The sequence below is a fragment of the Aspergillus novofumigatus genome, assembly GCF_002847465.1.
Source record: "Aspergillus novofumigatus IBT 16806 chromosome Unknown P174scaffold_5, whole genome shotgun sequence".
Taxonomy (NCBI): Eukaryota; Fungi; Ascomycota; class Eurotiomycetes; order Eurotiales; family Aspergillaceae; genus Aspergillus; species Aspergillus novofumigatus.
Window position 1 is genome coordinate 832,651 of NW_020194278.1, and position 27,789 is coordinate 860,439.

General features: G+C 50.4%; 14 protein-coding genes across 14 annotated transcripts; 7 read left to right on the forward strand and 7 right to left on the reverse strand.

Annotated features, from left to right (window-relative positions):
* Positions 1-642: 642 nt before the first annotated feature.
* P174DRAFT_371867 (putative 2-oxo acid dehydrogenases acyltransferase) lies at positions 643-2,247 on the reverse strand (the record flags this gene model as incomplete). Its single annotated transcript, XM_024822404.1, has 4 exons — positions 643-1,713; positions 1,779-1,850; positions 1,907-2,010; positions 2,076-2,247. The coding sequence occupies 4 exons, from the start codon at positions 2,245-2,247 to the stop codon at positions 643-645; spliced, it is 1,419 nt and encodes a 472-aa protein (XP_024681178.1).
* Positions 2,248-3,035: 788 nt separating this feature from the next.
* On the forward strand, positions 3,036-5,035 carry P174DRAFT_442437 (phosphatidylinositol-specific phospholipase C). Its single transcript, XM_024827574.1, has one exon. It carries the CDS (start codon positions 3,301-3,303, stop codon positions 4,747-4,749), a length of 1,449 nt encoding a protein of 482 aa, XP_024681179.1. The 5' UTR covers positions 3,036-3,300; the 3' UTR covers positions 4,750-5,035.
* P174DRAFT_442438 (mitochondrial 54S ribosomal protein uL10m) lies at positions 4,986-6,255 on the reverse strand. The gene has a single exon (XM_024827575.1). It carries the CDS (start codon positions 6,130-6,132, stop codon positions 5,068-5,070), a length of 1,065 nt encoding a protein of 354 aa, XP_024681180.1. The 5' UTR covers positions 6,133-6,255; the 3' UTR covers positions 4,986-5,067.
* Positions 6,256-6,433: 178 nt separating this feature from the next.
* Positions 6,434-8,162, forward strand: P174DRAFT_442439 (anthranilate phosphoribosyltransferase). The gene is made up of 2 exons (XM_024827576.1): positions 6,434-6,806; positions 6,876-8,162. Exons 1-2 carry the CDS (start codon positions 6,477-6,479, stop codon positions 7,833-7,835), a joined length of 1,290 nt encoding a protein of 429 aa, XP_024681181.1. The 5' UTR covers positions 6,434-6,476; the 3' UTR covers positions 7,836-8,162.
* P174DRAFT_442440 (Rpo12/RPC10 RNA polymerase subunit family protein) lies at positions 8,023-8,671 on the reverse strand. The gene is made up of 2 exons (XM_024827577.1): positions 8,364-8,671; positions 8,023-8,292 (listed from the first exon to the last, which is right to left on the reverse strand). Exons 1-2 carry the CDS (start codon positions 8,564-8,566, stop codon positions 8,268-8,270), a joined length of 228 nt encoding a protein of 75 aa, XP_024681182.1. The 5' UTR covers positions 8,567-8,671; the 3' UTR covers positions 8,023-8,267.
* A 190-nt stretch (positions 8,672-8,861) lies between these two features.
* nar1 (iron-sulfur cluster assembly protein NAR1) lies at positions 8,862-11,231 on the reverse strand. Its single transcript, XM_024831221.1, has 2 exons — positions 10,897-11,231; positions 8,862-10,825 (listed from the first exon to the last, which is right to left on the reverse strand). The coding sequence occupies exons 1-2, from the start codon at positions 10,999-11,001 to the stop codon at positions 9,137-9,139; spliced, it is 1,794 nt and encodes a 597-aa protein (XP_024681183.1). The 5' UTR covers positions 11,002-11,231; the 3' UTR covers positions 8,862-9,136.
* A 344-nt stretch (positions 11,232-11,575) lies between these two features.
* On the forward strand, positions 11,576-12,661 carry P174DRAFT_513149 (uncharacterized protein). Its single transcript, XM_024831954.1, has one exon. It carries the CDS (start codon positions 11,613-11,615, stop codon positions 12,618-12,620), a length of 1,008 nt encoding a protein of 335 aa, XP_024681184.1. The 5' UTR covers positions 11,576-11,612; the 3' UTR covers positions 12,621-12,661.
* On the reverse strand, positions 12,649-14,003 carry P174DRAFT_442443 (putative formamidopyrimidine-DNA glycosylase). The gene is made up of 2 exons (XM_024827578.1): positions 13,334-14,003; positions 12,649-13,270 (listed from the first exon to the last, which is right to left on the reverse strand). Exons 1-2 carry the CDS (start codon positions 13,924-13,926, stop codon positions 12,757-12,759), a joined length of 1,107 nt encoding a protein of 368 aa, XP_024681185.1. The 5' UTR covers positions 13,927-14,003; the 3' UTR covers positions 12,649-12,756.
* A 161-nt stretch (positions 14,004-14,164) lies between these two features.
* On the forward strand, positions 14,165-15,503 carry P174DRAFT_442445 (MIX23 family protein). The gene is made up of 2 exons (XM_024827579.1): positions 14,165-14,514; positions 14,594-15,503. The coding sequence occupies exons 1-2, from the start codon at positions 14,442-14,444 to the stop codon at positions 15,103-15,105; spliced, it is 585 nt and encodes a 194-aa protein (XP_024681186.1). The 5' UTR covers positions 14,165-14,441; the 3' UTR covers positions 15,106-15,503.
* A 199-nt stretch (positions 15,504-15,702) lies between these two features.
* On the forward strand, positions 15,703-18,664 carry P174DRAFT_390978 (peptide alpha-N-acetyltransferase complex A subunit NAT1). Its single transcript, XM_024823502.1, has 3 exons — positions 15,703-15,830; positions 15,913-17,892; positions 17,944-18,664. The coding sequence occupies exons 1-3, from the start codon at positions 15,749-15,751 to the stop codon at positions 18,405-18,407; spliced, it is 2,526 nt and encodes an 841-aa protein (XP_024681187.1). The 5' UTR covers positions 15,703-15,748; the 3' UTR covers positions 18,408-18,664.
* A 375-nt stretch (positions 18,665-19,039) lies between these two features.
* P174DRAFT_513153 (Tim22-complex subunit TIM54) lies at positions 19,040-20,694 on the reverse strand (the record flags this gene model as incomplete). Its single annotated transcript, XM_024831955.1, has 3 exons — positions 20,455-20,694; positions 19,878-20,399; positions 19,040-19,842 (listed from the first exon to the last, which is right to left on the reverse strand). The coding sequence occupies exons 1-3, from the start codon at positions 20,549-20,551 to the stop codon at positions 19,040-19,042; spliced, it is 1,422 nt and encodes a 473-aa protein (XP_024681188.1). The 5' UTR covers positions 20,552-20,694.
* A 1,008-nt stretch (positions 20,695-21,702) lies between these two features.
* On the forward strand, positions 21,703-23,865 carry P174DRAFT_461136 (serine/threonine protein kinase CBK1; the record flags this gene model as incomplete). The annotated part of the gene is made up of 5 exons (XM_024829970.1): positions 21,703-22,102; positions 22,123-22,342; positions 22,410-22,913; positions 23,019-23,495; positions 23,553-23,865. 5 exons carry the CDS (start codon positions 21,703-21,705, stop codon positions 23,863-23,865), a joined length of 1,914 nt encoding a protein of 637 aa, XP_024681189.1.
* Positions 23,866-24,537: 672 nt separating this feature from the next.
* On the reverse strand, positions 24,538-25,322 carry P174DRAFT_513154 (spliceosome assembly protein PRP11; the record flags this gene model as incomplete). The annotated part of the gene is made up of 3 exons (XM_024831956.1): positions 25,299-25,322; positions 24,810-25,241; positions 24,538-24,771 (listed from the first exon to the last, which is right to left on the reverse strand). Exons 1-3 carry the CDS (start codon positions 25,308-25,310, stop codon positions 24,538-24,540), a joined length of 678 nt encoding a protein of 225 aa, XP_024681190.1. The 5' UTR covers positions 25,311-25,322.
* A 203-nt stretch (positions 25,323-25,525) lies between these two features.
* Positions 25,526-27,517, forward strand: P174DRAFT_513155 (putative tubulin-specific chaperone; the record flags this gene model as incomplete). Its single annotated transcript, XM_024831957.1, has 4 exons — positions 25,526-25,697; positions 25,751-26,195; positions 26,242-26,332; positions 26,395-27,517. 4 exons carry the CDS (start codon positions 25,526-25,528, stop codon positions 27,478-27,480), a joined length of 1,794 nt encoding a protein of 597 aa, XP_024681191.1. The 3' UTR covers positions 27,481-27,517.
* Positions 27,518-27,789: the final 272 nt, after the last annotated feature.

Consider the following 27,789-nt stretch of genomic DNA (forward strand, 5'->3'; position numbering starts at 1 on the left):
GATGTGTCAGTTTGTGTGCACAGCGTCCAGAAGCATAGCGTTTCTCTTACTGCGGTAGCCCTCAGGGTCAGTTGGTATTTCATGAACAATAGCATCTCCGAGTCCCTCAGGATAGCTGTCAAACTGATTCCAGATGACGAAGTATCTGCCGCGGCAGCGGATGAAGAGAAGTCCTCTTGTCCCCATCTTGACAGTTCGGTGTCACTATCAAGGACAGAGACAAAGGCTACGAGACAGACTGAGGGTTTCACTTCTTCTCGCAAAGTAGCAGCAATAGTGCAAGAGGAGTATGAAGTGAAAGAAAGAGAATACCAAGGAGAAAATCAGAGGTTAGAGGTTGGTGAGTGGTGAGAGGCTGAAAGCTGTGAGGAGGGGTTGTTGACGCCAGCACGCGCAGCCTTGAGCAAACAAACGAAAGAAGATCCAAACACAAAATTCAAAAGGAAAAGAAAATTCACTGCCCACGGTCTTGGGATAAACAACTCTTCATCGAACACAATAGTAGGACTTGGTGTTCATGGCTCCATCACAACACAGACTCAGAAGCAAAATACCTGTTGACTTTCAATCGCTTTGTCAGGTGAACTCTATAACTACTATATTAGAACCTGGTATCACTGTGATGGAAGAACCGCTCTTTCTCTATTTCAAATTCAAAAGCATCAGCTCTGGCGACTCGATAAACTCGCGAACTTTGTTGGCCATTCTTGCCATAGTAGCCCCATCCACAACTCTATGGTCTGCACTCCAACTGAAATTCACTAACTCGCCCTTGGTGACCTGACCAGCATCATCAAAGACTGGTACTGTTCTTGATTTTCCAACCCCCAGAATAGCCACTTCAGTTGGTACAATCACCGGTCCAACGTAGGTGCCTCCGATGTTACCGATGTTTGAGACAGTTATCGTGCCACCACTGAGGTCAGCGGGTGTGAGTTTACCCTCTTTACCCAGTGCACTTAGCCGCCTGATTTCTGCTGCTATTTCCATGATTGTCCGGTTTGCGACATCTTTGATGTTCGGAACGATCAACCCCTGTGGAGTATCCAGAGCAACTCCGATGTTATGCTTCGGCCGCATGATCAGTTTCGGCTTTTCAGGATTGCTCAAGTCCACCTTAGCGTTAAGAAGCGGATATTCGTTCAAAGCAAGGGACACAGCCTTGATGACAAAGGGGAGGAAGGTGACCTTTTTGGGATCTTTGGGGTCAGACGCCAGCTTCTTCCTCAAAGCCGTGATGTCGTTGATCTTGAGCTCATCCGCATAGAGGAAGTGCGGGATAGTGAGAGAGCGGGTCATGGTCTTGAACATTTGGGATTGGATCGGTGTCAGGTTAACCGTGGTTTCTGTTTGCTGACTGGCAGGTGCCACAGAACCCGCTTGCGCTGCTGCGTCGCGCATGGTAATAAATTTATTGACGTCTTCTTTAAGAACACGACCATCCTTCCCTGTCCCTTTGACGTCAAGAATATCAACATTGTAAGTCTTCAGCAGCCCACGGACTGCTGGGGTAGCGAGAGAGGCATACTTTGACCTTGGGGCTTCAACAGCGGCCTCATTGACCTGTGAAGGGGGCAACGGAGTCGATGCTGTTGGCTGTACAGAAAGAGTATCCTCAGCAACGGGATCTGGCTGCAATTGCTCGGGTTTGGGCTCAGTAGGCGTGTGATCATCTGGATATTTGCCATCTTCGACTTCTATGTCACAGAGTGCCTGGGAAGGGCATAATGTTAGACACGGATAGTTCTCGCCTTCCAATTGTACATGAACATGCATACCATTCCTGTGGGAACAGTGTCATCTGCTTGAAAGTGGAGCTTCTTGACTACTCCTTCGTATCTCGAAGTTATCTAGATTGGTAAATTGTCAGATAGGTAAATAGCGGGATAGAGGAGAACTCGCTCACATCATCGACTGCTTTATCAGACTGATACTGGCACAGTGGCTTCCACTCTTCTATGTGAGCGCCTTCCTCGACATACCACTGAATAATCTGGACTTCGGTGATCCCTGCGTAGAGAATCTGGGTGAGCAATTGAATGACAGACATGAGAGTTGCGTAGGAAAGAGTGTACCTTCGCCCACATCCTTCAGTATTTGAGATTTTATGCCCCACAAAGGTAATGCAGCGTGGAATCTCCGTCGAGGTATTGATATTTTTGACGATGGGGTGGTTGGGATGACCCTCTGAGGCCGAGAGGACCTGAGAGCCCCCAGCACACCTCTGTTGCAGCGCAAAAAGCTCATAGTCGATCACGAAGCGACCGGGGAATGGGAATATAGAAAGAGGGTATTTTTCCAAAGAAGAAAACCACGAGGCATCATGGAATTGTCCCTATTAGTAGGAAGAGGACTACACAGGGTCTCTCCGCAATATTGCTCCCCATCGCCGATAGTAACCGAGCACAGCGTCACCCCACGTGATTTACTCCGCATTATCAGTCGAATACTCCATAGTTCGGTCCGTCTTTCCATCCGGGCTCAAATACTGAGAGCTTCAACACACAATGGTACCTTGATAAACGGCTCGGCTGCATTCTTTCCTACTTGTATGAGCAAAATATTGTGGCTGAATTGAATCTGATTCGAATTTGCGAGTCAATTAGGACGAGCCCAAGCTTGCCTCGACTCAAGTCCGGCGATAACCAACATTCACTGAGTGCTCGTTTGATTAGAGCAAGGATATCTACTTGTTCCGCAAGGATATTTGCTGCATTCCATGCAAATACTTTCTTCATTATCAAGCAGAGTTATCTGATATCCAAAATTAACGACGATGATGTCCATGGTTGAGATTACTATCTCCACAACTAGTCTAACTTCCCCTCCGTTTTCCATTATTTTGTGAAACCCCACCATTATCTCAGCACAGTGGAGCTGAATACGGCAGTGAGCGATAACAACCGACCACCATCATTTCGCCTATGCTGTGATCCAGGGTCTCTGAGTATCTGGCTTTGATGGCAGTGAAATTGTTATCTGTTCAATAATGCTCACTCTCCAGCTCAGACCGGGTAAACATGCCTGTTGTCCGAGCACAAATTGGTGTGTCTTAGATGCACCTTAGGGTTCCAGCTACCGGCGTTGATGAACGTGGGACTGGGAGATCGCATTGCGGAGGATCGAACCATCATTGGTGCAACCTAATCTTCTAGCCCTGTCAGGGCCAAGCACCCTCCCTGAGGGTTGAGAAGAGCAGGCGGCAGTATTCTCTTTCTCCCTTCTATTCATGTTCTGCATTTCAAGACTGGCTTCGCTGTACTTGATAGACCGTTCAATTGAGCACCGACGTGCTGCACAATGGTGGCCGAACACTTGACGATTCGCAACCTTACCACAACCCCGATAACCCTCAAGCTCATTGAGCGTTTTCACCCCCATAAGGATCCTCGAGATGACATGCAATTCTTGGCCAGGAATTTCTCTCGAATTCTAAGCAATGTCACTCGCACCAATGAGACCGTAGCCGCGATTACTGATGACAATGAACCATTTGCTCATGAACAGGTTGATATTCATGTGGAACCTTTCCAGACAGTCCAGACCGAAGTTCGTGCATTCATCGATTCGGACAAAGAGCGCCTGCGCTGGATCTTTGAAGCAGAGGGAGAGCGACATCAGATTCAGACACCGGTTCCTACGACGGAGTCTGCCGGAATGAAGGCGTTGTGCGATAATCCTCGATTTCGCTTCACTGCCGTCTACGTAACACCTGAATCCCATCTTGCAATCTACTCCTCGGCCAATCTGCAAGCATGGATGGGAGAGCTCAAAGATAGCACATTGCTCTCCTCGCTGTCCATTCCAGGAACACACAATTCTCCTACGTGCCATGTTGCGGCTCCGTCTGTCCGCTGCCAAGCGGTCAGCCCGCGCGAACAGCTCCGAAATGGTGTTCGCTTCTTCGACATCCGCGTGCAGCCTCAGTTTCCCGAAGATCCCTCCAAGGACGAGCTTATCCTAGTGCACAGCGTGTTCCCCATCTCCTTGACAGGCAACAAGTATTTTCGCGATCTGATGCGCGATGTTAATGAATTCCTCGACGAGAATCCATCTGAGACGCTCATCATCTCTCTGAAGCGAGAAGGCCCAGGAAATCATACCGATGAACAACTGAGTCGGATTGTGCGCGACCATTATGCTCGTCCAGATAGCCGGTGGTACACGGAACCCAAAATCCCTACCCTGGGCGAGGTGCGCGGGAAAGTTGTCCTGCTTCGCCGGTTCAACATCATAGAAGAGCTAAAGAATGAACACGACGGCCGCGGCTGGGGCATCGACGGAAGCGATTGGGCAGATAATACTCCAAGCGCAACCTGCAGCAGTGGCCAACTCTGTATCCAGGACTTCTACGAAGTCGTCGAGACGAAGAACATCGACGTCAAGATCAAATATGTAACGGAACACTGTGATCGCTCCAGCGTGCACTGTTACCCGTTCGGTGCCCTCCCGGATCCCGAAGCCAGCAAAGCGCATCCATTTTATATCAATTTCCTCAGTGCAAGCAACTTCTGGAAGGTCGGAACGTGGCCCGAGAAGATTGCAGCGAAGCTGAACCCGGCAACTGTTGACTATCTTTGCCGGAGACACAGCGATAAGGACGGTGACTGGTCGACCGGCATTCTTGTCACGGACTGGGTCGGCCACGAAGGTGACTGGGACCTTGTGCGGTGCATTGTTGGCATGAACGCTAAGCTGAAGATGAGACAGATGAGAGAGGAGCAGGAACACTCTAACGGCGTTGCTTGATTTGTGCTTTCACGCGTGCCCTCGTCGACACGGGCAGCCTGATCATGCAGCTGATCATTTCCCATCAATGCTTTATATGTTATTATGATATGTCAATAATTTGGTCTCATACATGCACCCATGTAAGATTGGAAATACACTACACCGTATGAGAGCAGAGCGGGAGGAACAATAACTCATCTCAAGGAATGGATCCTGATTGGACAAAGCTATGCTACTCAAGTTCGAGAAATGTAACCGAACGATTTTCCGAGGAAGTCTAATTGAGAAGTACAAGAAATATTATACATGGATGACCTGACAAGATTTGCTATGTCGTTAAGATTCGTTCTTGTCACCCTCGGGACCCTTTTGCTCATCTTCCAGAACGCTCCTCCTGCTCTCGAGGGTGAAATAGAGGCTCTTACCAGCGCCTTCCAGGGCATTCGTAATGCTAGATCCCATGCTCTGCAGAGCCATAATAAGTTGAGACCGCAAGCCATCCATACCACCTTCGATACTGCCGACCCATTTCGTCTGGTCGACATCGAAGACCTGACCGTCCACTCGAGCAGCCAGCAAGCTCAATTTCTGTAATCCATTTTGGACAGGCAGTTCATGCCATGCCGGGTTAGCCCTCCTAGTGGGAGCAGGGAAGCCGGTCGCCTTGGGGGCAAGAACCGACATGGCGGCTTTCAGGTGCTCGGGAGACACCTGTGGGATAGAAAGGACTGCGACGGGGCCCACGAGAAGCGCTGAAAGTTCATGCTTGCCTTTCAGGTGCATCACAGCGTCATGGGCCGCACGGGAGAGGTCATGGGTCAAAGCCGGGTCGTCCTTGGATCCCGACAGAGGGATCTCGGCGGAGGTCTGTGTGACGGGGTCGACGGCTCTGGGAGGTTTGGCATTGGCCACTGTGGCCTCATCTGGGCGGAAATATTCGACAATGCGGAGAGCGACCTCGAAGATGCTGGTCTGCACGATTTGCACCTTGATGTGCGGTGCCAGTGGTTGAGCTTGCCGTCCCTCGGCGGCAATCTTTTCATCAACCTTCTGCATGGCCTTGCTCAGTTCCCGTCGAATTGCGGTCCATTCCACCGACTGAAGGTTATCGTGCTGGAAAAGAACCATGAGAGGTGTAGTGCGGATAAGCGATGTGTACTGCCGGAGAAGCTGCGATCGTCGGTACTCGGGATTGCGATGAGAGGGAGGCTGAGAAGGGGGATATCTAGCGATTGGAGGAATGGAAGTTGTCATCTGTTCAATAGATGCGGCCGGAGTCGTCGCTGTAGCTGCGGTGCTCGCATAGCGAGCAGCGACTGGTATTTCGAATTGACATAGGACTCTCTGGCGTCGGAACGACTGACAAATGCGTCCATTGGCGAGTCGTAACCGGGGGGGCATCTTGAATCGAAGTGTAAGATTCGGTTTTCTGCGAGTGTGATGATATCCGTGAAAGCCCTCAGGAAATACAGGGCGTGATAGTCTCGCGCAATGGTTGGCGCCGATAACGTTGGCCGACGAATTATTGAAAGCACGCAGAGAAACCAAAATCTGGAAGAAACAATGGCCGATGTTCCCATTTCGGTATAGTCCATTGGGTGGGCGGTGAAATTCTGCCAGATGCCGCTGACTCCTCCGGTGATACAAGCTGAGGGGCTGTTTACTACTTCCACCTTCCTTTGTCACTGCTGACATTTGGAGTCATTTTCAAGTGTCTTGAAGAGTAGAACTCTACTCAAGTCAACATGTTGTCTGCGCATGAATTTGACCAGAAGCCTAATCAGGTTTCGATCTCACCCCTCCTTCAGAAACTTGCCTACCCCACTACGCAGGTCCCTGTTGATCCCGCCGAAATCGCTTCGGCATTTGCATTGATCTTTGAAGATCGTCTATCGGCCATCCAGACGGCCGCTCTCTTGACCCTTTTGCATTCTACTGCAAAAGATCGAGATGCGCAGGTCATTGCATTATGTTCGCTCCGCATGAGAGAGGCAGCTCGCCAGATCGAGAAGAGCTCTTTGAAAAAGGTCATCAATGCTCGTGGGAAGAAGGAAGGAAACTATGGGGGCGGCCTGGTGAGTGGATTGAAATCGGAATCGATAGCTTGACTGTCTCGCTTATTCGACAATTTTGTTTTGTTCCAGTGTGATATTGTTGGGACCGGTGGTGATTCACATTCTACATTCAACATTTCGACGACTGCCTCTATTATCGCCTCGCCGCTCCTTATGATGGCCAAGCACGGCAACCGCGCGCAAACTTCATTCTCTGGCTCTGCCGACGTCCTGAACGCGATCGCCCCAGTTCCCCCGAAGATCTCCGCAGTTACTGCCGAGAACCTTGCCCAAGTCTACGAAGCGACGAGCTACGCGTTCCTGTTCGCCCCCAATTTCCACCCCGGTATGATGTACGCCAACCCAGTGCGTCGGGGCTTGGGCCTGCGAACTATCTTCAATCTAATGGGCCCATTGGCAAACCCGGTCGACTGGGCGCTGGAAGCGAGAGTGGTTGGTGTGGCTTATCAGAGTCTGGGGCCCGTGTTCGCAGAAGCCTTGCGCTCCAGTGGGGTGAAGAAGGCCCTTGTTGTCTGTGGTGCGGAGGACCTGGACGAAATCAGTTGCGCGGGTCCAACAAACTGCTGGAAACTTACGGGATACCCCAATCCCGACTATGACGGCCCTGATGAGGAGTGTTCCTGCGGCGAGGATGAAGATGTTCCCCGGACTTTGGTCAAGATAGAAACCTTCCAGCTTCACCCGTCTGATTTCGGTCTGCCTGCACATCCTCTAAGTGCAGTGTACGGTAGAAAGATGCCGAAAGAAAACGCAGCCAAGATCATGAGTATTTTACGAAACGAGCTACCTCCGGATGACCCCATCCTTACATTCGTCTTGATTAATGTTGCCGCCCTCCTGGTGATTTCGGGCCTTTGTGAAGCCGACACCAGTAACATGGGCCCTGGTGATGATGGCAAGGTGATCACCGAACGTGGTCCGGGCGGTGGTCGCTGGAAGGAGGGTGTTCGACGAGCAAGATGGGCCGTCGAAAGCGGTTCGGCACTTAAATGCTTGGAACAGTTCATCGAAGTCACAAACAGACTTTAACAAAACTGTCCCATTGATGACGCAGGGTTATGTGTGATGCCTCATGCCTTCCATTTCGGGGTTGTTTTCTTTTAATTCTCGCTGGGACTGTTTTGGATAGAGGTTAGGTACATACTGGGTTACGAGATTTTGGAATACCTGGGGACTACTGGACTACTCGGAGAGCATATTTCGAGGGACGGAAATTCAACACCGTCAGAACGGGGTATATTTTAGCATTGAATCAGGTCGGACTGAAGATATTTGTGAACATATTATAGGGATGTTGTCCTCAGCGCTACCTTTGCAGAACATCAGGCATGCTCGCAGTTCTCAACTTTAAAATAACCAACTCCAAAGCGCCACAAAATGCACATCACTGTCGTAAAAAGGACGAGACGGGCGGAGGCCCTGCAAATTTTTGTTCGGAAACACTTCGTCGTGCGGATTCTTTTAACGAGCCTCGAACTGGACCATTCTACTCAAAAAGGGCAATTAGCAACCGCACACGGACAAATCTTCACTTCGCGCAGAAGTAAAAATACTCACCTCTTCGTTCTCTCCTTGTAGAGCACACGGTGACCGCAATCCTTGCAGCGGATCTGATCGCCTCTCTTCAGGGAGACGCGCGCATTGCATTCGCCGCACAGATAGGCGACGACAGGCCCATCCATCGAGCCAGCGGCCATACCCTCGGTGCCAAAGGCATTCTGGGCGCCGAGAGAGGGGACCTGATACGCTTCGCGGGACATGATGATCTAAGGTGGTCTGTTCGAGAGCGACTGGTAGGCAAATAATATATCGCTGGCGCAGGTATCGCTCGAGTATAAACCGGGGTGCGGGTGATTGAAGGCGAGTTGGAACAGAGTTCAGACTTGGATCTCTCGAGCACTTTTTCTGCCGAATGCTCTAGGCTGCTTTGTCATCCCGATGGAAGGTTCGGGGGGTAAAGAAGCTAGCCTAATAGGGACTAGCGCATTTGTGCCTCAGGTACCTATGTGCCACATGTTTCATTGCTTTTATTGTTTGCAATCGAAGTATTGGGTTCAAGCGCTCGATCATGACCGTAGTGAGAAAGCTATGGCGGCATGCTTTACCCTGATCTATACATCTATGGAGCTTCCTACAGCAATCTCATGACTGATAAATCCTCTCAAATGCCCAACAAACCTCACATGAGAAATCTATAATAAAAGGGTATCTCTCCAAATGCGTAGCATGCAACCAGTGATGCAAAAAAGCGCTTCCCCAACAACAAATTGAAGGGTATAAATGATATATGCAAAGATGTTCTCAGACCAAACCGGACAGCGAGTGCGGTATTACCAACCACCTCCGATCTTTCCTGCCAACTCAACAACACGAGCAGTTTCGTTGGGTGCATTCTGCGTCTTACCCACGTCACTCTCCACTTCGCGATAGGACGTGTACACCAGCTGGGAAAGGGGTATATCAATCTTCTCTGACCAATACTTCAAGAACTCATGAATCTCGGTATCCCTTGACAGGACGGAAACCGGCTCGGTCGTGACAGACCGCTCGCTATCCGAGTCCGCAGAGTAATACGCCTCATCTACCCGGGCAAGCCAGGCACGCTGCTCATGCGGCGTGGGTTTCGACGCAGCCACAGGAGCTTCAGTCGAAGTCTCTTTTAACGTGTTCGGAATAGCTTCCCGGGCATCTTCAATCCTAATCTGCCCACCTCCATTGGTACAGCCGCCAGGACAAGCCATGACTTCAACATATGCATAATCAGCGCCTGTTCCAGCTGGGGTTGCGATTCTTGACCAGGGCTGTCGTCGACTTGCACTTGAAGAGACTGCTTGCGGCTTGGCGCCTGGAAGCCTCGACACACGTGCCGGTTTAAGCTTTCTGACAAGGTTTTGGATATTCCTGAAGCCATAATACCGAGCCGCCTTCAAGAGGGGCTCTTCCCCAGAGGACATGAGCACATATTCCACAACATCGGCATTGCGCCCACGCTGTGTGACAATCTTGCTGCCGGGGTTTCTGGCTTGGAAGATTCTGAGGACGTGATGAAGATAGCCTCCAGATGTCCCCGATTCGACTGTTTGGCCTGATGAGCTCTTAGAGAACAAGAATGAGTCTAAGGCTTGGTCTGGAAACGGCGTGGAACATGACGCGGGCAATGCTTTGAGCGGCAAATTGGGTAGAGAAAGCCCCCTAGCAGAAGCTAAGGTTAGTAGCTCACGGGTGGTTATGACACAGTCAACGTCGCGGACGGGTGTTGTCTGTGACTCGGTGGAGGTTGAAGCCCATGCAATGTCGGTGAGCTCTTCCCGGCTGGCTTCCAGCTTCTTGTCGAAGCATGGCATAATAGCTAAATGCCATATCTGAGAAGGCGGGACCCCAAGCGCCTTGCTTAGCACTGACTTCAGAAATGTGCCGCTCAAAGCCTGAGGAGACTTGAGGCGAGATAAATGAGGAAGAATGAAAGGGTGTGTTTTCTCAGCATAACATATCCAGCCAGGGCAAGCGGACGAAAGGATTGGACGCTTGGGAAGGCTGCCCGATTCAGTTGATAATAAAGAGCTGGTGACCTCGTCCGCTGTCAGAGCCAACACTGCTTCACGCATAATGTTCGTGTCCACAACCCATGTGAACCCATTGCGATGTTTTCCACCAGCTCTGAGACCATGAGGGCCCATCAGAAATTGATCAATCATATATTTTGCCTCCCGCTCGGTGATTCCGTATGTGGCTGCCAAGCTCGCCCTGACTTGAGGACTGACACTAGCAACAAAGATACGACCATCGCTGTCGGCTGATCCCACATTTTGTGTAGCTCTTTGATCGCTTCCAAAATCCAGCGGCAATTCAGGGTACGAATCAAGAGTGTTGAGAACCTCCGTATGTGATTGCAAGGATATCAGCACCGCTTCCGCAGAAGTGACACATCCGGAGCATGCAAGGCAATCGGTCAATGAAATCTGAGCCGGGGGAAGGTTTTCCGGTTGAACTTTGTCTTCCTTTGTCACTTCATAGGGGTTCTATAAAATTGGAAATGAGCGTTAGCCTATTGGCTGATAACGACAGTTGATTGGTAAGATAGCAAACATACCTCCGACTGGGATTCTTTCAGTGGTAGACTCTCAACGGGCTTGATGCAAGCAACTCCGGGAGAGATGAAATCGTTCAAATCGTCTGCAGAAAGGATTGCACTCATTGTGGCAGGGGCTTTTGGTCGAGCTCCCCGCTATGCGATAAGGACGAAGAAGAGCGCCACCCAAGAAGTATGGATCTCGCAGCGGTCTTCGAGCCCGTCTTCTTTGCTGTAGATGCAATACGGCGGAAATAGCGACAAAGAAAACAGTAGTGAGGGGCTGGTGAACAGATTGACCGGAGAAGCGCTCTTTCAGAAGATAAAAGAAAAGAAGCCAACAACCCACGTCTCTTTGATAAAAAAGTAGGCAGTTTAGTAAAGCCAATCTTGCGCTTTGTAATGGCCGCCGAAAGTGGCGACCGACTTGATTTGCTGCCCCACCCCGCAATCGGCGCTGATAAGCTCACCGCCCGTGTGTTCAAAGAAGATTCCGCCTTGTTTATGCTCCTCGTTCAGCCGGTTCTGCGGTTTCTTTGTCTAGTGACCTCAGGCTCCAACAGGAGACGCCGGTTTGCTTTGCTCTGTTCTGCCCGGCTATAGGCTTGGGATTCGATCAAGAACCCAGCGAGAGTGATAGACGTATATAGCTTAGGAGAAAGTCTCAGAATCCATAACATCTAGTTTCCTAACTTTCCGACTACTCCCCTGTGTATACTCTAGATTTCCTACCAATCATGACCGGTGCACCAGCGGATGGCTCTAAGCAGCCAGTAACTGTCAAACCACAGAAACGGCGCGCAGCAGTCAAGGATGTGTATGAAGCTTCCGGCGCAAATGACTCGAATGTCCGGCAAGAAGCCCAACGGCCCGCAAAGATACGGAAAACCGATGAAGGCGAGGAAGACAGCAAAACGAGGAGAGCGCGCCTGGTAAGAGTCGCCCAAGAAACAAAGAACATCATCCCGACGATATTGACGGTGATGCCTGACGCTCCGCCCGATGGGCATAAATATTCGCTCGATAAATTGCCCCAGTTGGATCAGAAGAACTGCCCCAATGTCCGCACATTGGTCAAAGTTGTAGAAGGAGACACCTTCAACACCGCGATCAACCTTGCCAATGCCGCGCAGTTCCTCGATCATGAGGATACCAAACCTGTCTGTGTCTTGAACATGGCGAATGCGGATCATATCGGAGGCGGTTGGGAACATGGAGCAATGGCTCAAGAAGAGGAGCTCTGTTTCCGCAGTAGCCTCAGCTTCACTCTCAAAAAGCAGTTCTATCCCATCAGTAGCCTTAGTGCTATCTATTCACCGACCGTCGTTGTTTTTCGGGAAGACACGCGAAAACGACATCGCTGGATGGACTTGGGCAAACCTGAGTGGCTCCCCATAGTCGGTGTTGTCAGCATAGCAGCAGAGGTGGCACCGGCTGTCGTGATTGATGGTTCCAAGAAATATCGGTATGCGAATGCGGAGGATCGAGATTTGATCAAGGGTAAGATGCGCCTTGTCCTGCGCATTGCTGCGACCCACGGTCACCGGAGGCTCGTTTTGGGCGCCTTGGGTTGTGGCGCGTTCATGAATCCCAAGCATGACGTCGCGGATTGCTGGTTGGAAGTCATGAAGGAGAAGGAATTCAAAGGATGGTTTGAAGCAATTATATTCGGCATTGTGGATCCCGGTCATAGAACAGGGAATTTGAGTATCTTCCGAGAATGTCTCGATGGAGTGAAGTTGTGATGAGATACTAGGGATATCTTTATTTTGTGTTTCTCATGGCCATATTTGAAGTTTAATATGTTTCAAGATATGTATATGAAGACGAATCGAATTGCGTCGCTATAAGTTCATGTCTCTGCGTGTAGAAGAAAAGTCTTCATTTTCTGAGGCGCGTGGATCGTCTTCTTCCCTCTTGCTTCGGTTCCTCCTTGATTTCCACTGCATCCTCGGATTTTCTGGACCGCGATCCATGTTTCTTCGATTTGGGCTCCTCCTCATCGTCATTCACATCATCCTCCTTTTTAACAGCCGCCGTTACCCGCTTTCTTTTGGTCTCGGTCTTAAGGCTACTGGCATCCTCGTCGCCAATATCTTTAGCAACGGGGCCCGTTTTCTTCTGAACACTCGGCACAACGGCGCTCGTTCTCCCTCCGACAGTCAGAAAAACAATCTTTTCGCCATTTGGCAGGGCCGATGGCTTGTTCTTCTTTCCCTTCCCCCATCGATGCTTGAACAGCCAATGCTCGGGAAATTTCTCGGAATCAGCGAGCACATCTACCGACGTGGTACAAACATAATGGATGGAGGAGTGAAGCTGTTTGATCTGCTCATCGTTGAGAGTATTGCTATATTGCTCCGGGTGTATCTTGGCATGATATAGAATCTCGTCACTGAACAGCTGTCAGCTCTTTGGGCTCATCAAAGCGGCAGCATACATCGTCGTGTAGCCCTACCCCATCCAATTACCAATACCGCTGATATTAGCCTGGTCCAGCAGAAGGGCCTTGATGGGAACCTTTCTGCTCTTGAGCTTGTCTGCCAGCCACTCTTCCGTGACGATGTCTTTATCGGCCACCGGGTCCGGACCATTCTCTTTGAGTGGGCTATGTTTGCGGATCTCTTCTGCAGGACAATCCACAAGTCGGATTCGACTTAATCTGCGGAAGTCAACGAAAGCTGCCTCGGTTTTCGGGTCCCCGTCTGTTTCCAGCAGGAACTTCCAATATTTCGGTGGCCATTCTTTATCTTCGGGTTTCTCGACGCGGTAGTAGTATGTGTCGCCGTCTCGGATCTTGAGCCAGCCTGCCATTCCGAAATGCATCACTGCATGAGGAGGCTCGTTCATGATGAGCCAGAAATACTTTCCTTGTTGACCTGCGCTGACGACCTTTTTCCCTTCCATGGCCTTTTGGAATTCAGAGGCGCTGGTCCCAACTTTCCCGTACACAATATCATCGTTCTGAGCAGAAACCTTTGTGAGTGTCTTCCCAACAAGATGTTGATCGATAAAGTGAACGATGCGCGAGATTTCAGCTAATTCAGGCATGGCAGCTGAAGTACCTCTAAGGACAAACCTATTGATGTATATGCTGAATTATTAGTTTAGATGGAAGATAATGTACTCGAGGTCTAATAATAATTCTATGAGAGACACCAGCTTATTTGAACACGAAGTTGTTATAGAGACGCGTCGATGTCACGAAGTCCCGTGATCCATAGCTCCCGACTCAATTTGGATTAGCCACTATCGATAAGAGAGCATCAGTCGTTGGATTGCCGCAGCCACCTGCAATATCCAGTCTCATCCTTACGTCTTTCGGATTGAAGAGTGTCCAGTCTGCCACATTATTAGACTTGGAAGATCCTCCTGTGTTCGTGTGCTTGAGAGCTCTTTGAATCAAGAGGCTGAACGTTGTTCCCATATCCCGCTCTTGTGCCGCTGCACAAGTCAACCTACAGCTTACTTCCCTAGCTCTTGTCTAGCTCTACAAACTGGAGTGGTTTTGGGCTCTTTCGACTTCTGGAAAAGACGGTGGACCTGCACCGTCTAGGGCTGGCGGAATGTCTGGGGCGTCATCGACATCAACCCCACAACTCAGTCCTCAGTTCTGCTTCAATGAGAGGGTGCTCTTAGGTACTTGATACACAGCCCAAGATCGCGCACAACTACAGCAGAGTAACATCACTGACTTCGCCGTTTCTGGATCGAGCAGATTTTCTGCGGCTTTCTAGGGCGACCATTGATGACTCCATTTCGCAGAATCTCAATGCTCTGGTCACCCCGGCCCGGGAGGGGTTTGATCCCTCGTCAACTGCAATCCGTCAAACGGACTCCAGAGCCGGAAGGCCGATAGATCCCGAAGCATGCCGGAACTTCAAAGACAATGTCCTCCTCCAGTCATGGCAAACGCGATCTGATGTGCTGAACTTTTGCGCTGGGGTGGCGACCAGTCCCGATCCCGACGATCCGGATCTTATCCTTCGACAGGAAGAGTCGGCAAAGGAACGAGAAAAGATTGTCGATGAAAGATTGGATCCTTACTCTGCTCGATATTTCCCGAAAGAGCTGAGGACAGAGTCGCTTGCGAACTTGGTTCGAAACCAGCGAACAGTGGAAGAGATCATACGAGCGCGAACCTGGGGCGTGGTTACTGACAGGTGCAGTGACTCGGCTTCGACCTGGGAGGAGGCTTTGAACAATTGGCGCCAGAGGAAGCAACGGTGAGGGTTGTGAACGGCGCCAACAGAGGCCGTTATCCTTACGCCGAAAACATGAAGGATACTCCCCCATTTATTACTCTGCTGGCATAGCAGATGTTGATATAATTCGAGGTGTCATGTCTCTTGATGTATATTTCTGTATATTATCCTTGCATATCTCAGGCGTTTGGTATCAAGACACAAGCTATCTCAGCGCTATTATCAACTTGTCGAAGAACCATAAAGCCAGGCATATACCCAAAAAGAACAAAGGTACGGTAGCACGACAACGGACTTTAATATGTAAGGATTCCCTGGGCGGCATATGCACGCAAGCGACGTCTCGGATACTCATGCTGACTGACGCTGGTCAGCCCTCGTTGGTTGAGCGCGAATGCAGCTGGAGAGGGAGGATTGTACGGGCAAGCCATCCATTGTGTTACAATAAATTTAAGCAGAGGAGAGAAAATCAATCCATTGTCTTCAGTCAAGTAAATAGATTGCGGTAGAGTGGACGTTGATATTGTTCAAAGGCTAAGAAGAATAATATAAGTGCTCGTCATTGTTTCCGGAGCGAAGAGCCCACTCCCCGCACAACTTCCACCAGCTTTATCTACGCACAAGTAACTTGGCACCTTCAACTCCGCCAACCTTGCACAACAGCCACCATGCCGCAGCCTTTGAGCTCCAAGGATGCGTCCTCCTTCCGACAGGTGGTTCGCCACTATGAGAACAAGCAATATAAAAAGGGTGGGTTGCGGACCGAACTGAGTCACTCAAAGTTTCCGGAGAGGTGGACTCAAGAAGACTGACTCCATTCCGTCTTGTATAGGCATTAAGCTCGCCGACCAGATCCTTCGAAAAACCCCTAACCATGGCGATACGCAGGCGATGAAGGCTTTGATCATGAGCAATCTTGGACAACAAGAGGAGGCATTTGCGTTGGCCAAGGAAGCCCTGCGGAATGACATGAAGTCGCACATTTGCTGGCACGTGTATGGGCTGCTGTACCGAGCAGAGAAGAACTATGAGGAGGCAATCAAGGCATACAGATTCGCGTTGAGGATCGAGCCGGAGTCACAGCCCATCCAGCGCGACCTCGCTTTGCTCCAGATGCAAATGCGGGATTACCAGGGTTACGTCCAAAGCAGGAGTGCGATGCTGCAAGCCCGTCCAGGCTTCCGCCAGAATTGGACGGCTTTGGCGATCGCACACCATCTTGCAGGTGACCTCGAGGAGGCGGAGAAAGTTTTGACCACGTACGAGGAGACGCTCAAGCAACCGCCGCCGGTATCCGACATGGAGCACTCAGAGGCTGTTTTGTACAAGAACATGATCATGGCGGAAGCAGGCAAGGTCGAACAGGCCTTGGAACACCTTGAGACTATTGGATACAGGATTACGGATGTGCTCGCGGTCATGGAAATGAAGGCAGACTACCTTTTGCGATTGGACCGAAAGGCAGAAGCGGAGGCCGCCTACACTGCCCTTCTTGAGCGTAACTCGGAGAACTCCATCTACTATGACGGTCTAATAAGGGCGAAGGGGATCTCAGAAATCGATCACGCGGCGCTGAAGGCTTTCTATGACGCTTGGGCGGACAAGAACCCTCGAGGAGACGCTCCTCGCAGAATTCCACTGGACTTCTTGGAAGGCGAAGAGTTTAAGCAAGCCGCGGATGCATACCTGCAGCGTATGCTCAAGAAGGGTGTGCCATCACTCTTTGCAAATATCAAATCTCTGTACACCAACCCTAGCAAGCGCGACACGGTACAGGAGCTTGTGGAAAGCTATGTGTCTGGTAATGGGACGGCACAATCAAACGGCTCCCCGGAAGGAGAGGCAGCTAAGGATAACACTGAGTTCCTCGCTTCGACTTACTACTTCCTTGCGCAGCACTACAACTACCACCTGAGTCGCAATTTATCCAAGGCCATGGAGTCCGTCGACAAGGCCATCGAACTAGCCCCCAAGGCTGTCGAGTACCAGATGACCAAAGCCAGGATATGGAAGCACTACGGCAACCCTCAAAAGGCTGCCGAAGAGATGGAGAAGGCCCGACTTCTGGATGAGAAGGACCGCTATATCAACTCGAAAGCGGCTAAGTATCAACTACGGAATAATGACAACGAAAAGGCACTTGACAATATGAGCAAATTCACAAGGAATGAGACCGTTGGAGGAGCATTGGGCGACCTTCACGAGATGCAATGTGTTTGGTATCTTACCGAGGATGGCGAGTCATATCTACGACAGAAGAAACTTGGTCTTGCTCTGAAGCGCTTCCATGGAGTGAACAACATCGTTGATGTTTGGCAGGAAGATCAGTTCGACTTCCATAGCTTTTCTCTTCGCAAGGGCATGATCAGGGCGTACGTTGATATGGTTCGGTGGGAGGATCGTTTGCGCGAACATCCCTTCTACACCAGAATGGCTCTCTCTGCCATCAAAGCATATCTTCTACTCCATGCCGAACCGGATCTGGCTCACGGCCCGCTGCCTAGTGGACTCAATGGCTCCGGCGACCAAGACGACGCCGAGAGGAAGAAGGCCCTCAAGAAAGCCAAGAAGGAACAGCAGCGTCTGGAGAAGATCGAGGCCGAAAAGCGAGAGGCAAGGAAAGCTGCCGCCGCTACTGCGAAGGGCACCGATGGGGAGACTAAGAAAGAGGACCCTGACCCGCTGGGCAACAAGCTTGTCCAAACGCAAGACCCGCTCAAGGATGCGACCAAGTTCTTGACGCCCTTGTTAGAGCATAGCCCAAAGAATATCGAGGCTCAGTGTCTTGGATTTGAGGTGTACCTCAGACAGAGTAAGTACAATCCTTGAGATACATTTGAAAATTGGCTAACCCGTTTGATAGAAAAATACGCACTTGCGCTCAAATGTCTTGCCGCCGCTCACCAAATCGACGCAAGCAACCCGACTCTCCATGTTCAGCTTCTGCGCTTCCGCAAAGCTCTTGACAATCTTTCTGAGCCCCTTGCCCCTGAGGTCGCTGAGGTTGTCAATGCTGAATTCGAAAAGCTGCTGCCCAAATCGCAGAATCTCGGAGAGTGGAACGACTCCTTCTTGTCCACCCATAAGGAGAGTCCTTTGCACACACAAGCCGGCCTCAAATGCCGCCACATTCTGCAGCCTGACTCCAAGGCGCAGTGCGAAAAGGATCTGGTCGCCACGCTTGACTTGAACAATGCCTCCATCGAGACTGCGCTGGCGGGTCTCGAGATTCTGCACGAGTGGGGAAGCGATCCGGCCGCGAAGACCGCATACACCGAGAAGGCCACCAGCAAATGGCCTGAATCGACAGTTTTCCAGCTCAGCTGAGCCATCGCACGAATGTTAAGAGGAATCATCCCGTCATCCACATATCACGGCGGTGGTAACTGGGGCTTAAGGGTTGGTCAATCCCTTGCCTCGGATTCACCCCCGAATCATCGCGTTGGAAATCGATGGACCTGCGGTTGAGGGCTCAAGGGGACAAGGAATTTAGTCCAGTGTAGCGGAAGAGATACAATGTGATTGATGTATGAGTAGGATACTATACTTCTTATCTTTTCCTGGGGCTTGAATATAAAACTGAGATACGACTGGCTTGGTGCTTGCTTCGTTAGTTTCTGACGAGCTCTTCCTTCGTCTTTGTCCGGAAGAGATCGATAATCTTGTAAAATTTGCGCCATTGATTGTTGGCCTAACTCACTGATATTAGATGTCACCAGAGCGGTGTCCGTTGGGGGAAACAGGACGCTGCCTAAGACATTGAATGGACTACCTGTAGCGGGCTGATTTCTACTATGATGTCGCCCTCCTCTAGAAGTCAGCGACATGGTCATGTACATTCGTCAGGATAACCTACAATATATATGACCTTCAAGGTCGCACTAATATACAGTCTAAGTGGGAGAGTATGGTACATCAAGAAGTTGAGAGGTTCATCCCTCCAATGGCAAGACTCGTCATCATTCACCATCCGCTCCATCAAGATTACCAATGATGGGCTTCATCTTGACGGATTCTTCGTCCTCCCCGTAGCCGTACTTGATCCACATCCGCTGCCAGAAGGAGACAGGGGCGGGTCTCTCTTGTCCGAGAATGTATTCCTTGCCCTCGGTAATGCGATGTGAGCGTGCCTCTTCATCAGTGGAGAGAAGGGAGCGCTGCATCCGCGATGCAATGCGTGGGTCAAGGGCGATATCATCTAGCCACTCGCGTTCCTTGTCAGGGTTCTCCTCGTCCTGCTTATGCACTGATTTGTGCCATTCGGACTCTTCTTTTTCGAGGACGGTTTGCTGTTCGTACTTTGCGGAAGAGGAAGGCATCAAGCCATCGGATGAAGGGAACGGCGAAGCACCGGCGTCGACACTTGCACCGCTCAGTTCGGAGTCGGAGCTGAAAGAACTGTCATGATATGGTCTGCTGGACGAGGCGAGGACAAGGCCGGCGACTTCCCGTCCGATCTCATCGGCTAGATGGCGTCGGTTCAGGTAACGGTAGAATCTGATTGGTGTATTCAAGAAACCCAGTAAATGTGGGAAAGGGATGGGGACGGAGCTCTCCAAGGACTGTGGGAGGGTGGGTGGAAGACCCCGCGATGAATATTCGGCCGGAGAGATATATGCTGGTGTCGGTCCACTAGGTTTGGCCGGTTTGTCATCCTTCTTCTCCGCTTCCTCCTTCTTCTCGGTGTTCTCTGCAGCGGACATGCCGTCGGCAGGTGTCTCTGAGCCTTCGACAGGTATCGACGGCTCTTCCACGGGTGCAGCTGGGGGCTCGGAGGATCAAGGGGCCCAAGCCAACCTTCGTGAAGACCGCGAATGTATTCTCTCCAGGTATGCCGTCCAATTACCAGATCACCTTTTGGACCTGGTTCTTCAACAACACCGATCTTCTGTCTCGCGTCGGCGATAATATCTTCGTTGCCGATTTCCTCCACAACCGAGCTTGGCTCGCCAGCCTTCCTTCGGTGCTTGCGGATTCGTTCCGCGAGTGTTGCACGCACGTCGCCCTCCCTTCTGCCTTCAATGATTGTGTAGTCTAGAGCTGCCGCGACTAATATCGGCTTCACATATTCCTTAAAATGTTCACGGGCAATGCGAAGTCCGTCGCCCGGCGGCGCGGCCAAGAATACCGTTAATTTCCGCCGTGTCTGTTCAATGGGGAGGGTCTCCTTGGAGAGGTGTGCGACCAAGTCACACCACTTCTGTTGTACGCGACGTCTTTCCCGACGATCATAGACGATAGCAGCCGTAAGTGAGCCGGTGATGGTGAAAAAGATCATCCAATTCCGAGATGGAAGCTTGAAACGGAAGTTGGGCAATCCTGCAGACCGATTGATGTCAGCTAAAACTAGTGAAAGAGATCGATCAGCAATTACCTAGCATCCTGAATGCTGGATTGGCTGGCTTGGGCGTAGCTTTCGAAGCATTTTGAGCCTGACCCGAGGCAGCGGCGGAACTGGTTGACTCCGCCATGGCTCAAGCTGTTGATGGAGGTAATGGGGCGCAAGTGTGAAGGTCAGTAATTCCAATTTTCATGAATTGGGCCAAGCCCGGTGAAGGGAATTTCTTTAGAAAGTGAGTAGAACCTCGTTCAAGAACACTGCGTAGTTTCTGGCCATGACTCGAGATAAGTCAAAAACTTCGGGATCCTCCAAGCTGCCCGGGACGAGGTTTATCCGGGCGGTATATAGAGCACGTTTGAGCATTGCTCAAGAGTCAGTGTCTGCCCAGACAGATAACTAAGAATGTTCCAAAAAAACAGACTACATTGTTGCAGACAGTACAATAGATATGCTATGTTGATCTAAAGTGTTTGACGACTTGAGTGATATTGACCTTGTTTACTGATCATCTAGTTCGTGCTTCTAGGTCTTGTCCCACTTGTTTGATGTCAAAGCAAAGCCCGTTCATTGTTGTTGGTTGAAGGCCCTAGTATTTCAAGGTACCTTATTGATCCGCCAAGGCGAGTTCCTAGAACAGAACATGATTAGATGATATAATGCGCAATGAAGTGTGCTAAATCATTCTAAATCATTAAACATCCGAGGTTGCACATATGGACTATCTTTTGAATAAGAGCCTCAGGAACCTCTTGACTACTTAGATTTGTGCCTGACTGCCCCAGGCCAACAACCAGCCCCTGTCTTGCATAGTTGGTCTCTGTAGGCTGCCGTATCCCGACAGTCCAGACTCCGCAAAAGTCGCAAAACGAACCAAACATCGCGCAGAGTTGGAGTTAGATAGACACAGTAGCCTCTCGGTCGTTTGGCTCTGACACTCGTTGTTTCTCCAGATTATACCTTCTACTCGTTAAATAGAGGCAAATTTGTTTAAAAGTATTCTTGGAATTTGCTCAGATAGACACCATCATCTCTTGTCCTATTTCTCCTGAACGTGGAGGACGGAGCAACGTGCGGCTTCTCCCCCGTCCAGCCCTCCCCCTCTCTTCCCCCAAAAGGGCTCCTCGTACTACTCCTGAGCCACCGCTCCTTTGAATATTGACCCGTGCCCTTCCCCTCCCCCTTGGATCGTCAACTTTTTTGTCATCACATTGACAACCCTCCGATCCCACTCCCCCAACGTCTGTCACGTCGAGGTAGCTGAGTCGAGGAAAGAGTCTCAAAATGGATCCTAACAATAATCGTCTCCACCTGAATTTCGGGTTCAACGATCGCAATGGATACAATGCAGCAGCGGCCAACCGCGCATACCCAACAACCCCCTCTGCTTTTCCTCAGCCGATATACCAAAATCAGGGTCCTCAGGATTATGTCGATGCTCAAAATGGGGCTTACAATCAGGGAGGATACTTTATGGCCAACCCTTATCCTCCCCAGTATTCTCAGGCGCCTTACGGCCAGCAGCAGCAACAACAACAGCAGCAACAGCAACAGCACAATCTGGCGTCCCCTCAGCCCACCTACCAGTCACGGATGGCCTACAATGCCAACGATGGGACAAATGGACTTATCCAGCAGTTCTCTAACCAGGATCTGAACTCGACGCGCACGGGTTTCTTTGGCCGTTCTGCCTCTCCTGCTCAGAGACCTCGCACTGCTGGTTCTTCTGCCCCGGACAACAGCAACCGGGCCATCTGGTCCCTCCTATGCCTCGGAGTCCCCGAACCCCGGCTGAGAACGAAGAGCTTCAACGGTACCCCGAACGCTACTCTGAGAACGTTCATAAGCGTGGCAAGGCGGCGAAGGAGTTGGTGAATGTGTTCTTCCATGAGAACATTGAGCGGGCACGCGATCGCAACATGCGGTAAGTGATGATGGCCTTTAACGTCACCAGGAAGCAATCGCTAATGTCTTTCGTTCCATTCGAACAGTTCTGCTGAGCTCGATAAGATGATCCGTGAACCTAGTATCCCCAAGGAAAAGAAGCGCCAGGAGGCCGAGATTGCTGCGAGAAAGGAGTCAACCTTCCTAAGATTCCTCCGGACCAAGGAGACACCTGCCAACTTCCAGACCATCAAGATTATCGGAAAGGGTGCCTTTGGTGAAGTCAAACTCGTGCAACGGAAGACCGACGGCAAAATCTATGCCCTCAAATCTTTGATCAAGACGGAAATGTTCAAGAAGGATCAGCTGGCTCACGTTCGTGCTGAGCGTGACATTCTGGCGGACTCCAAGGACAACCCGTGGCTCGTGAAGCTGCATGCCTCTTTTCAAGACAGCGCCTATCTCTATCTGCTCATGGAGTTCTTACCCGGAGGTGATCTGATGACCATGCTCATCAAGTATGAAATCTTCTCCGAGGATATCACGCGATTCTATATGGCAGAAATCGTAATGGCCATCGAGGCCGTCCACAAGCTTGGCTTCCTCCATCGGTGAGTTATTCCCACAATCAACGCAAACTATGGTTTCTAGTCTTCTATGCCAGGGGCATTCTCCAGCTGTGACAGTTGTAAAAATGCTAACTCGGCCGCGTTCAGTGACATCAAGCCTGACAACATTCTGCTTGACCGTGGTGGTCACGTCAAGCTTACTGATTTCGGTCTCTCAACCGGAGGCAAGAAAACACACGACAACTCATACTATCAGAATCTTTTGAAGAACTCAACTTCGAAGGATAAGAATCGCAACTCTGGATACTTCAACGATGCGATAAACCTGACAGTCTCGAACCGTGGGCAGATTAACACCTGGAGAAAGTCCCGCCGGGCCATGGCTTATTCGACAGTGGGCACACCTGATTATATCGCACCCGAAATCTTCAATGGTCAGGGATATACCTATCTTTGTGATTGGTGGTCTGTTGGTGCTATCATGTTCGAATGTCTTGTGGGGTGGCCCCCGTTCTGTGCCGAGGATACCACGGATACCTACCGTAAGATCGTCAACTGGCGAGAATGCTTGTATTTCCCTGAGGAACTTACGCTGTCCCGCGATTCGGAATCGTTGATACGGAGGTATGTTCCAGTTACCGTTTTCATCTTTGTGACTTGAAAGCTGATCATACTGTGCAGTTTCCTATGCGACGCGGAACACCGTATCGGCAATGAAGGCGGCCAGTTCGGTGGTGCCACTCAAATCAAGAACCACCCATTCTTCCGTGGAGTGGTGTGGGAACAACTTCGTAATATCCGCGCTCCCTTCGAGCCGAAGCTCAGCTCGAACATCGACGTTTCGTACTTCCCCATCGACGAGATTCCGCAGGAAGATACCAGCGCTATCCACCGTGCTCAGGCCCGTGCCATGCCAGAGGAGCAGGAGGCTGAGATGAGCCTCCCATTCATTGGATACACATACAAAGCGTTCAATGCTTTCCAGGCGAACTGAACCTAAAGCTGGCCTTCAAATGGGGGGGATTGTGCATGAACCGAACCGGGGGTTCTCAGAGCGGGCTGGCTTGCGCGGAAAACCCTGGCAGCGGTGGATGTTCAATTTTAGACGGTTTACTCGTTCCATTGGTCTTCATCATGAGCATATAGCGCATTTGATTTCGCCTTGTGATAATGACCTGAGCATATTTGGTTTCATATGCATTTTCTGTCGCAAGACGACAACTGCTGGGTATAGAGTGTATCTAGCAGCAGAGAACTACATACGAGTGCATTGTTTGTTGGTCATCAAAATTCTTTGATATACTGAAGCGTACAGACCATGGTTTGACTGGCTGTTTTGTCTTTTAGCTAGGTCGTACATATGGCGCTCACCGCGCCTCAATGTATCCTCAATGAAAGTGAAACCTTGAAGAGCCATGTATCTGTGAAATAGCACAATCTTGTAGATCAGAAAGTAGATAAGCTATGCCACGTAGAAAGTAGCCCAATGAAAGAGAATGGCTTCTAAAAGTTCATTCGCGGGAAAAGTCGCCCATTCCCAGAACTAAAACACATTCACAATGCGAGGAAAATCCAACAATAACGCCTGAAAGAAAGCCCCAGTTGAATAGTACATGCCGTTAGATTTGCTCAGAAAAGCACCCCTACTCCCTCAACAACCCCTTTATTAAGTCCTGGGTCCCATTGGTGCCAGACCGGGAACACCACTAAATCTCTCTTCTCGCTCGGTTTTGAACATGATCTGAATCCAAAACTCCTTGCTGTCCTCGTCAAACCAGGTCCAATAGCGACCCTCTCTGCGGTCGATCTCCCTGGCCTGCAGTTTGAATCCACAGGTCTGATATGGCTCGGCAGCGACAACGAGGTACTGGAAGTTCTTGTCGGGCGGCTCCTCAACCTTCTGCTCGAAGGCGGACATAAACCGTACTCGGGCTGAACCCCAGGCGTAATCTCCTGATAGTGTAACTGGAACAGCAAACCGAGCTGCCTTGTCAAGGGATCTCTGATCTTGGTAATCTTGTAACCGGGCCGTCCAATCTTGATAGTCTGTTTCTTGACCTGCACACCCATCGCACCGGGCAACATCGCCGGATCTTGGTTTTTGCCCTCGCGCTGCTCCCGCGCGGCACGTCGGGCCAGGTTTGTCTGGTGCTTGCGGCCCTGCGTATGGGCCAGATATGAGCCATCGTTCTGGTGGACAGTCAAGCAAAGACGGCATTCAAAACTTCCGACATGGTTCTTGAAGAAGTAGGGGTCCTTGTCGAGGTCGATCGTCTCGAGGGCGAGCTTGCGAAGACGCTCGCGACGGTCTGCGTTCGTTGCGGAGTGTGATGCTACACCACCGCCACCGAACTTGGATCCTGCGCGGTTCTAAAAGAGAGGTCAGATCATGTCAAAGAAAGTAGATATACATGCTCTCATGCTTACCTGGTAGTCCATCTTGAATCACGTCCGCCGAAATCAGAGAACTGGGGGAGTGGACAAAATGAGTGATGCGCAACGATAAGCTTCGACTGGCGGAAATTCGGAGATCGCGATATATTTGGGTTATGTAAGCACCGCCGCGGGCTTCTCATTGGGCTTGGGAAGCTATCAACAACCTCCCGGAGCTTCTTGAGCGCAACTCAGGGGGTGCATGACTATTAGTTTCAATAATGGACATCGGATGCTATATGAATCAACGGCGATCCTACAATGGCGATCTATGCACAGTTCGCTACGTGGGTGAAGTTGAAGGCACCACCGGCGAGTGGCTCGGAGTGGAATGGGATGACCCCACGCGGGGAAAGCATTCTGGAGAACATCACGGAGTGAGATATTTTACATGTATGAAAGTATCTTCAAGACTTGGTAGAGCGGTCGACTGACTTGCACGGAAGGTAGAAGAAAACACCCCACAGCTGGGTCGTTTGTGCGTCCTTCGCGGCGGACCGACAAACCTCGAGGCTTCCTGGAGGCAGTGCGCCACAAGTATGCTTCTGAGTTTCAAGAAGAACTCGCAAGACAACAGTCAGGCGAAGTCTCTGCTGCGCGGGACATAATCAAATTTAGTAACAAAGTAGTGGAAGAGGTCGGCTTCGACAAGATCCGGAAGAAGCTTGCAGAGCTCCAGGAACTGAAAGTCGTTCTCCTGGATCGCCTATGTGTTGCAGGAGTTCTGGCTCATGCAGCGAGTCCACATGAGCTTGCAGAGGCTTGCAAGGAGATAGAACAGACATGTCCTAAGATCGTTGATCTCGATCTGAGTTACAACTTACTGGAAAGCTGGGTTGACATTGCAAACATATGTCAACAGCTGAAGCGCTTGAAGACATTAAAGCTGATGTTGGTCATTCAGCGCAGTTATGAGAAGCATGCTGACGGTTGGCAGCGGAAATCGTCTGGGTCCTCGCCAGGAAGGTCCTATATTCGAGGATATCACGGCGCTGCACCTGGATGAGACTCTACTCGAATGGGACGAGGTATGCTGCGCAAAGCTACTACTTGGTGAGCAGCAAGCTGACTGACTGTTGATCGCCTTCAGATTTCAGCTTTGACATATCAATTCCCATCACTTTCTGCTCTATCAGCCTCCGCAAATCAGATTACCCACATCTCGACCCCTATCACGGGTACCATCACAACTTTGACACTGGAAAACAATGACATCTCTTCGCTATCCTCATTAGCATGTCTGACCTCTTTGAGCAAGCTCGAGCACCTCTCGCTCAGAGAGAATCGTATCGAGAAAGTATATGCGCCTGGCATGGAAGGAAGCTCTATTCAATTTCCCGAAAATCTCAAATCTGTGGACCTATCCAAAAACAGCATCGATTCATGGCTGTTTGTGAATGAACTCCAATCCGTATTTCCTGCGCTGAAATCTTTGCGGATATCAGGAAATCCTCTTTACGACAAGCCTGTTGCCCCATCGAACGTCACAAACCTGCCCGAGAAGCCAATGACGGTGGACGAGGCCTACATGCTAACGCTCTCCCGACTCGCTTCCATCCAAACCCTCAACTACAGCAAGATAACCGCCCAAGACCGAAGTAATGGCGAACTCTATTACCTTTCCCTCATTGGCAAAGAGCTATCCGCATATCCGGGAAGCGCAGAGCGCGAGATTCTTGCTACACATCCCCGCTATCAGGAGCTTTGTGACAAATACGGCCCGCCCACAATCAGGAGAGCCGAGTTGGCAGGCGCTGCCGTGAATCCGCGCTCTGTTGCCGCCCGATTAGTGAAGTTGGCTTTTCGCTTGCACTCGTCGATTGATTCCGATGGAAACCAAGACCAGATTCGTGTTCAGAAGATCCCGAGGTCGTTTGATACATATCAAGTCAAGGCTATCGCCTCCCGCCTGTTCAATTTGCCGCCTTACCAGTGCCGACTAGTCTGGGAGACCGACGAGTTGGACCCTGTCAATAAGGAGAAAAAGGATGATGAAGCCGATTGGGATAGTGATGAGGATGAAGCTTTAGGAGAGAGCACCAAGTCCGTACCTACTACTGAGGATGCAGAGTTCGTCAGAAGAGAGGTCGAGCTTCTGGATTCAACGCGAGACATAGGCTTTTGGTTCCAACCCGATATCATTGAGGCAAGGATCAGAGTAGAAGTTGCAACATAGGACTGACAACAATTTCAAAATAAAAGTTGTAAAGGAGTGTCTTAACTTACAATGTTCTGGTGGGGAAAATATATATATAGTTGACTGCAGTTCATCGTGCAGTCAGGATACAGGGAGGTCAACAGCGAGAGGAAAAACAGATCTCTTCCACAACCGCCTGTAGCTTCTGTTATTCGATTTAGAGCCTCTTGGTTATTCCTAACAACATGATATATGTGGTGTACATTCAAGCTGCAGAGCAACACTGACTGCTGTTTTGGGACTAGGTTAATTTTGAGTGGCAGATTATCACCGCAACTGTTTTGCGAT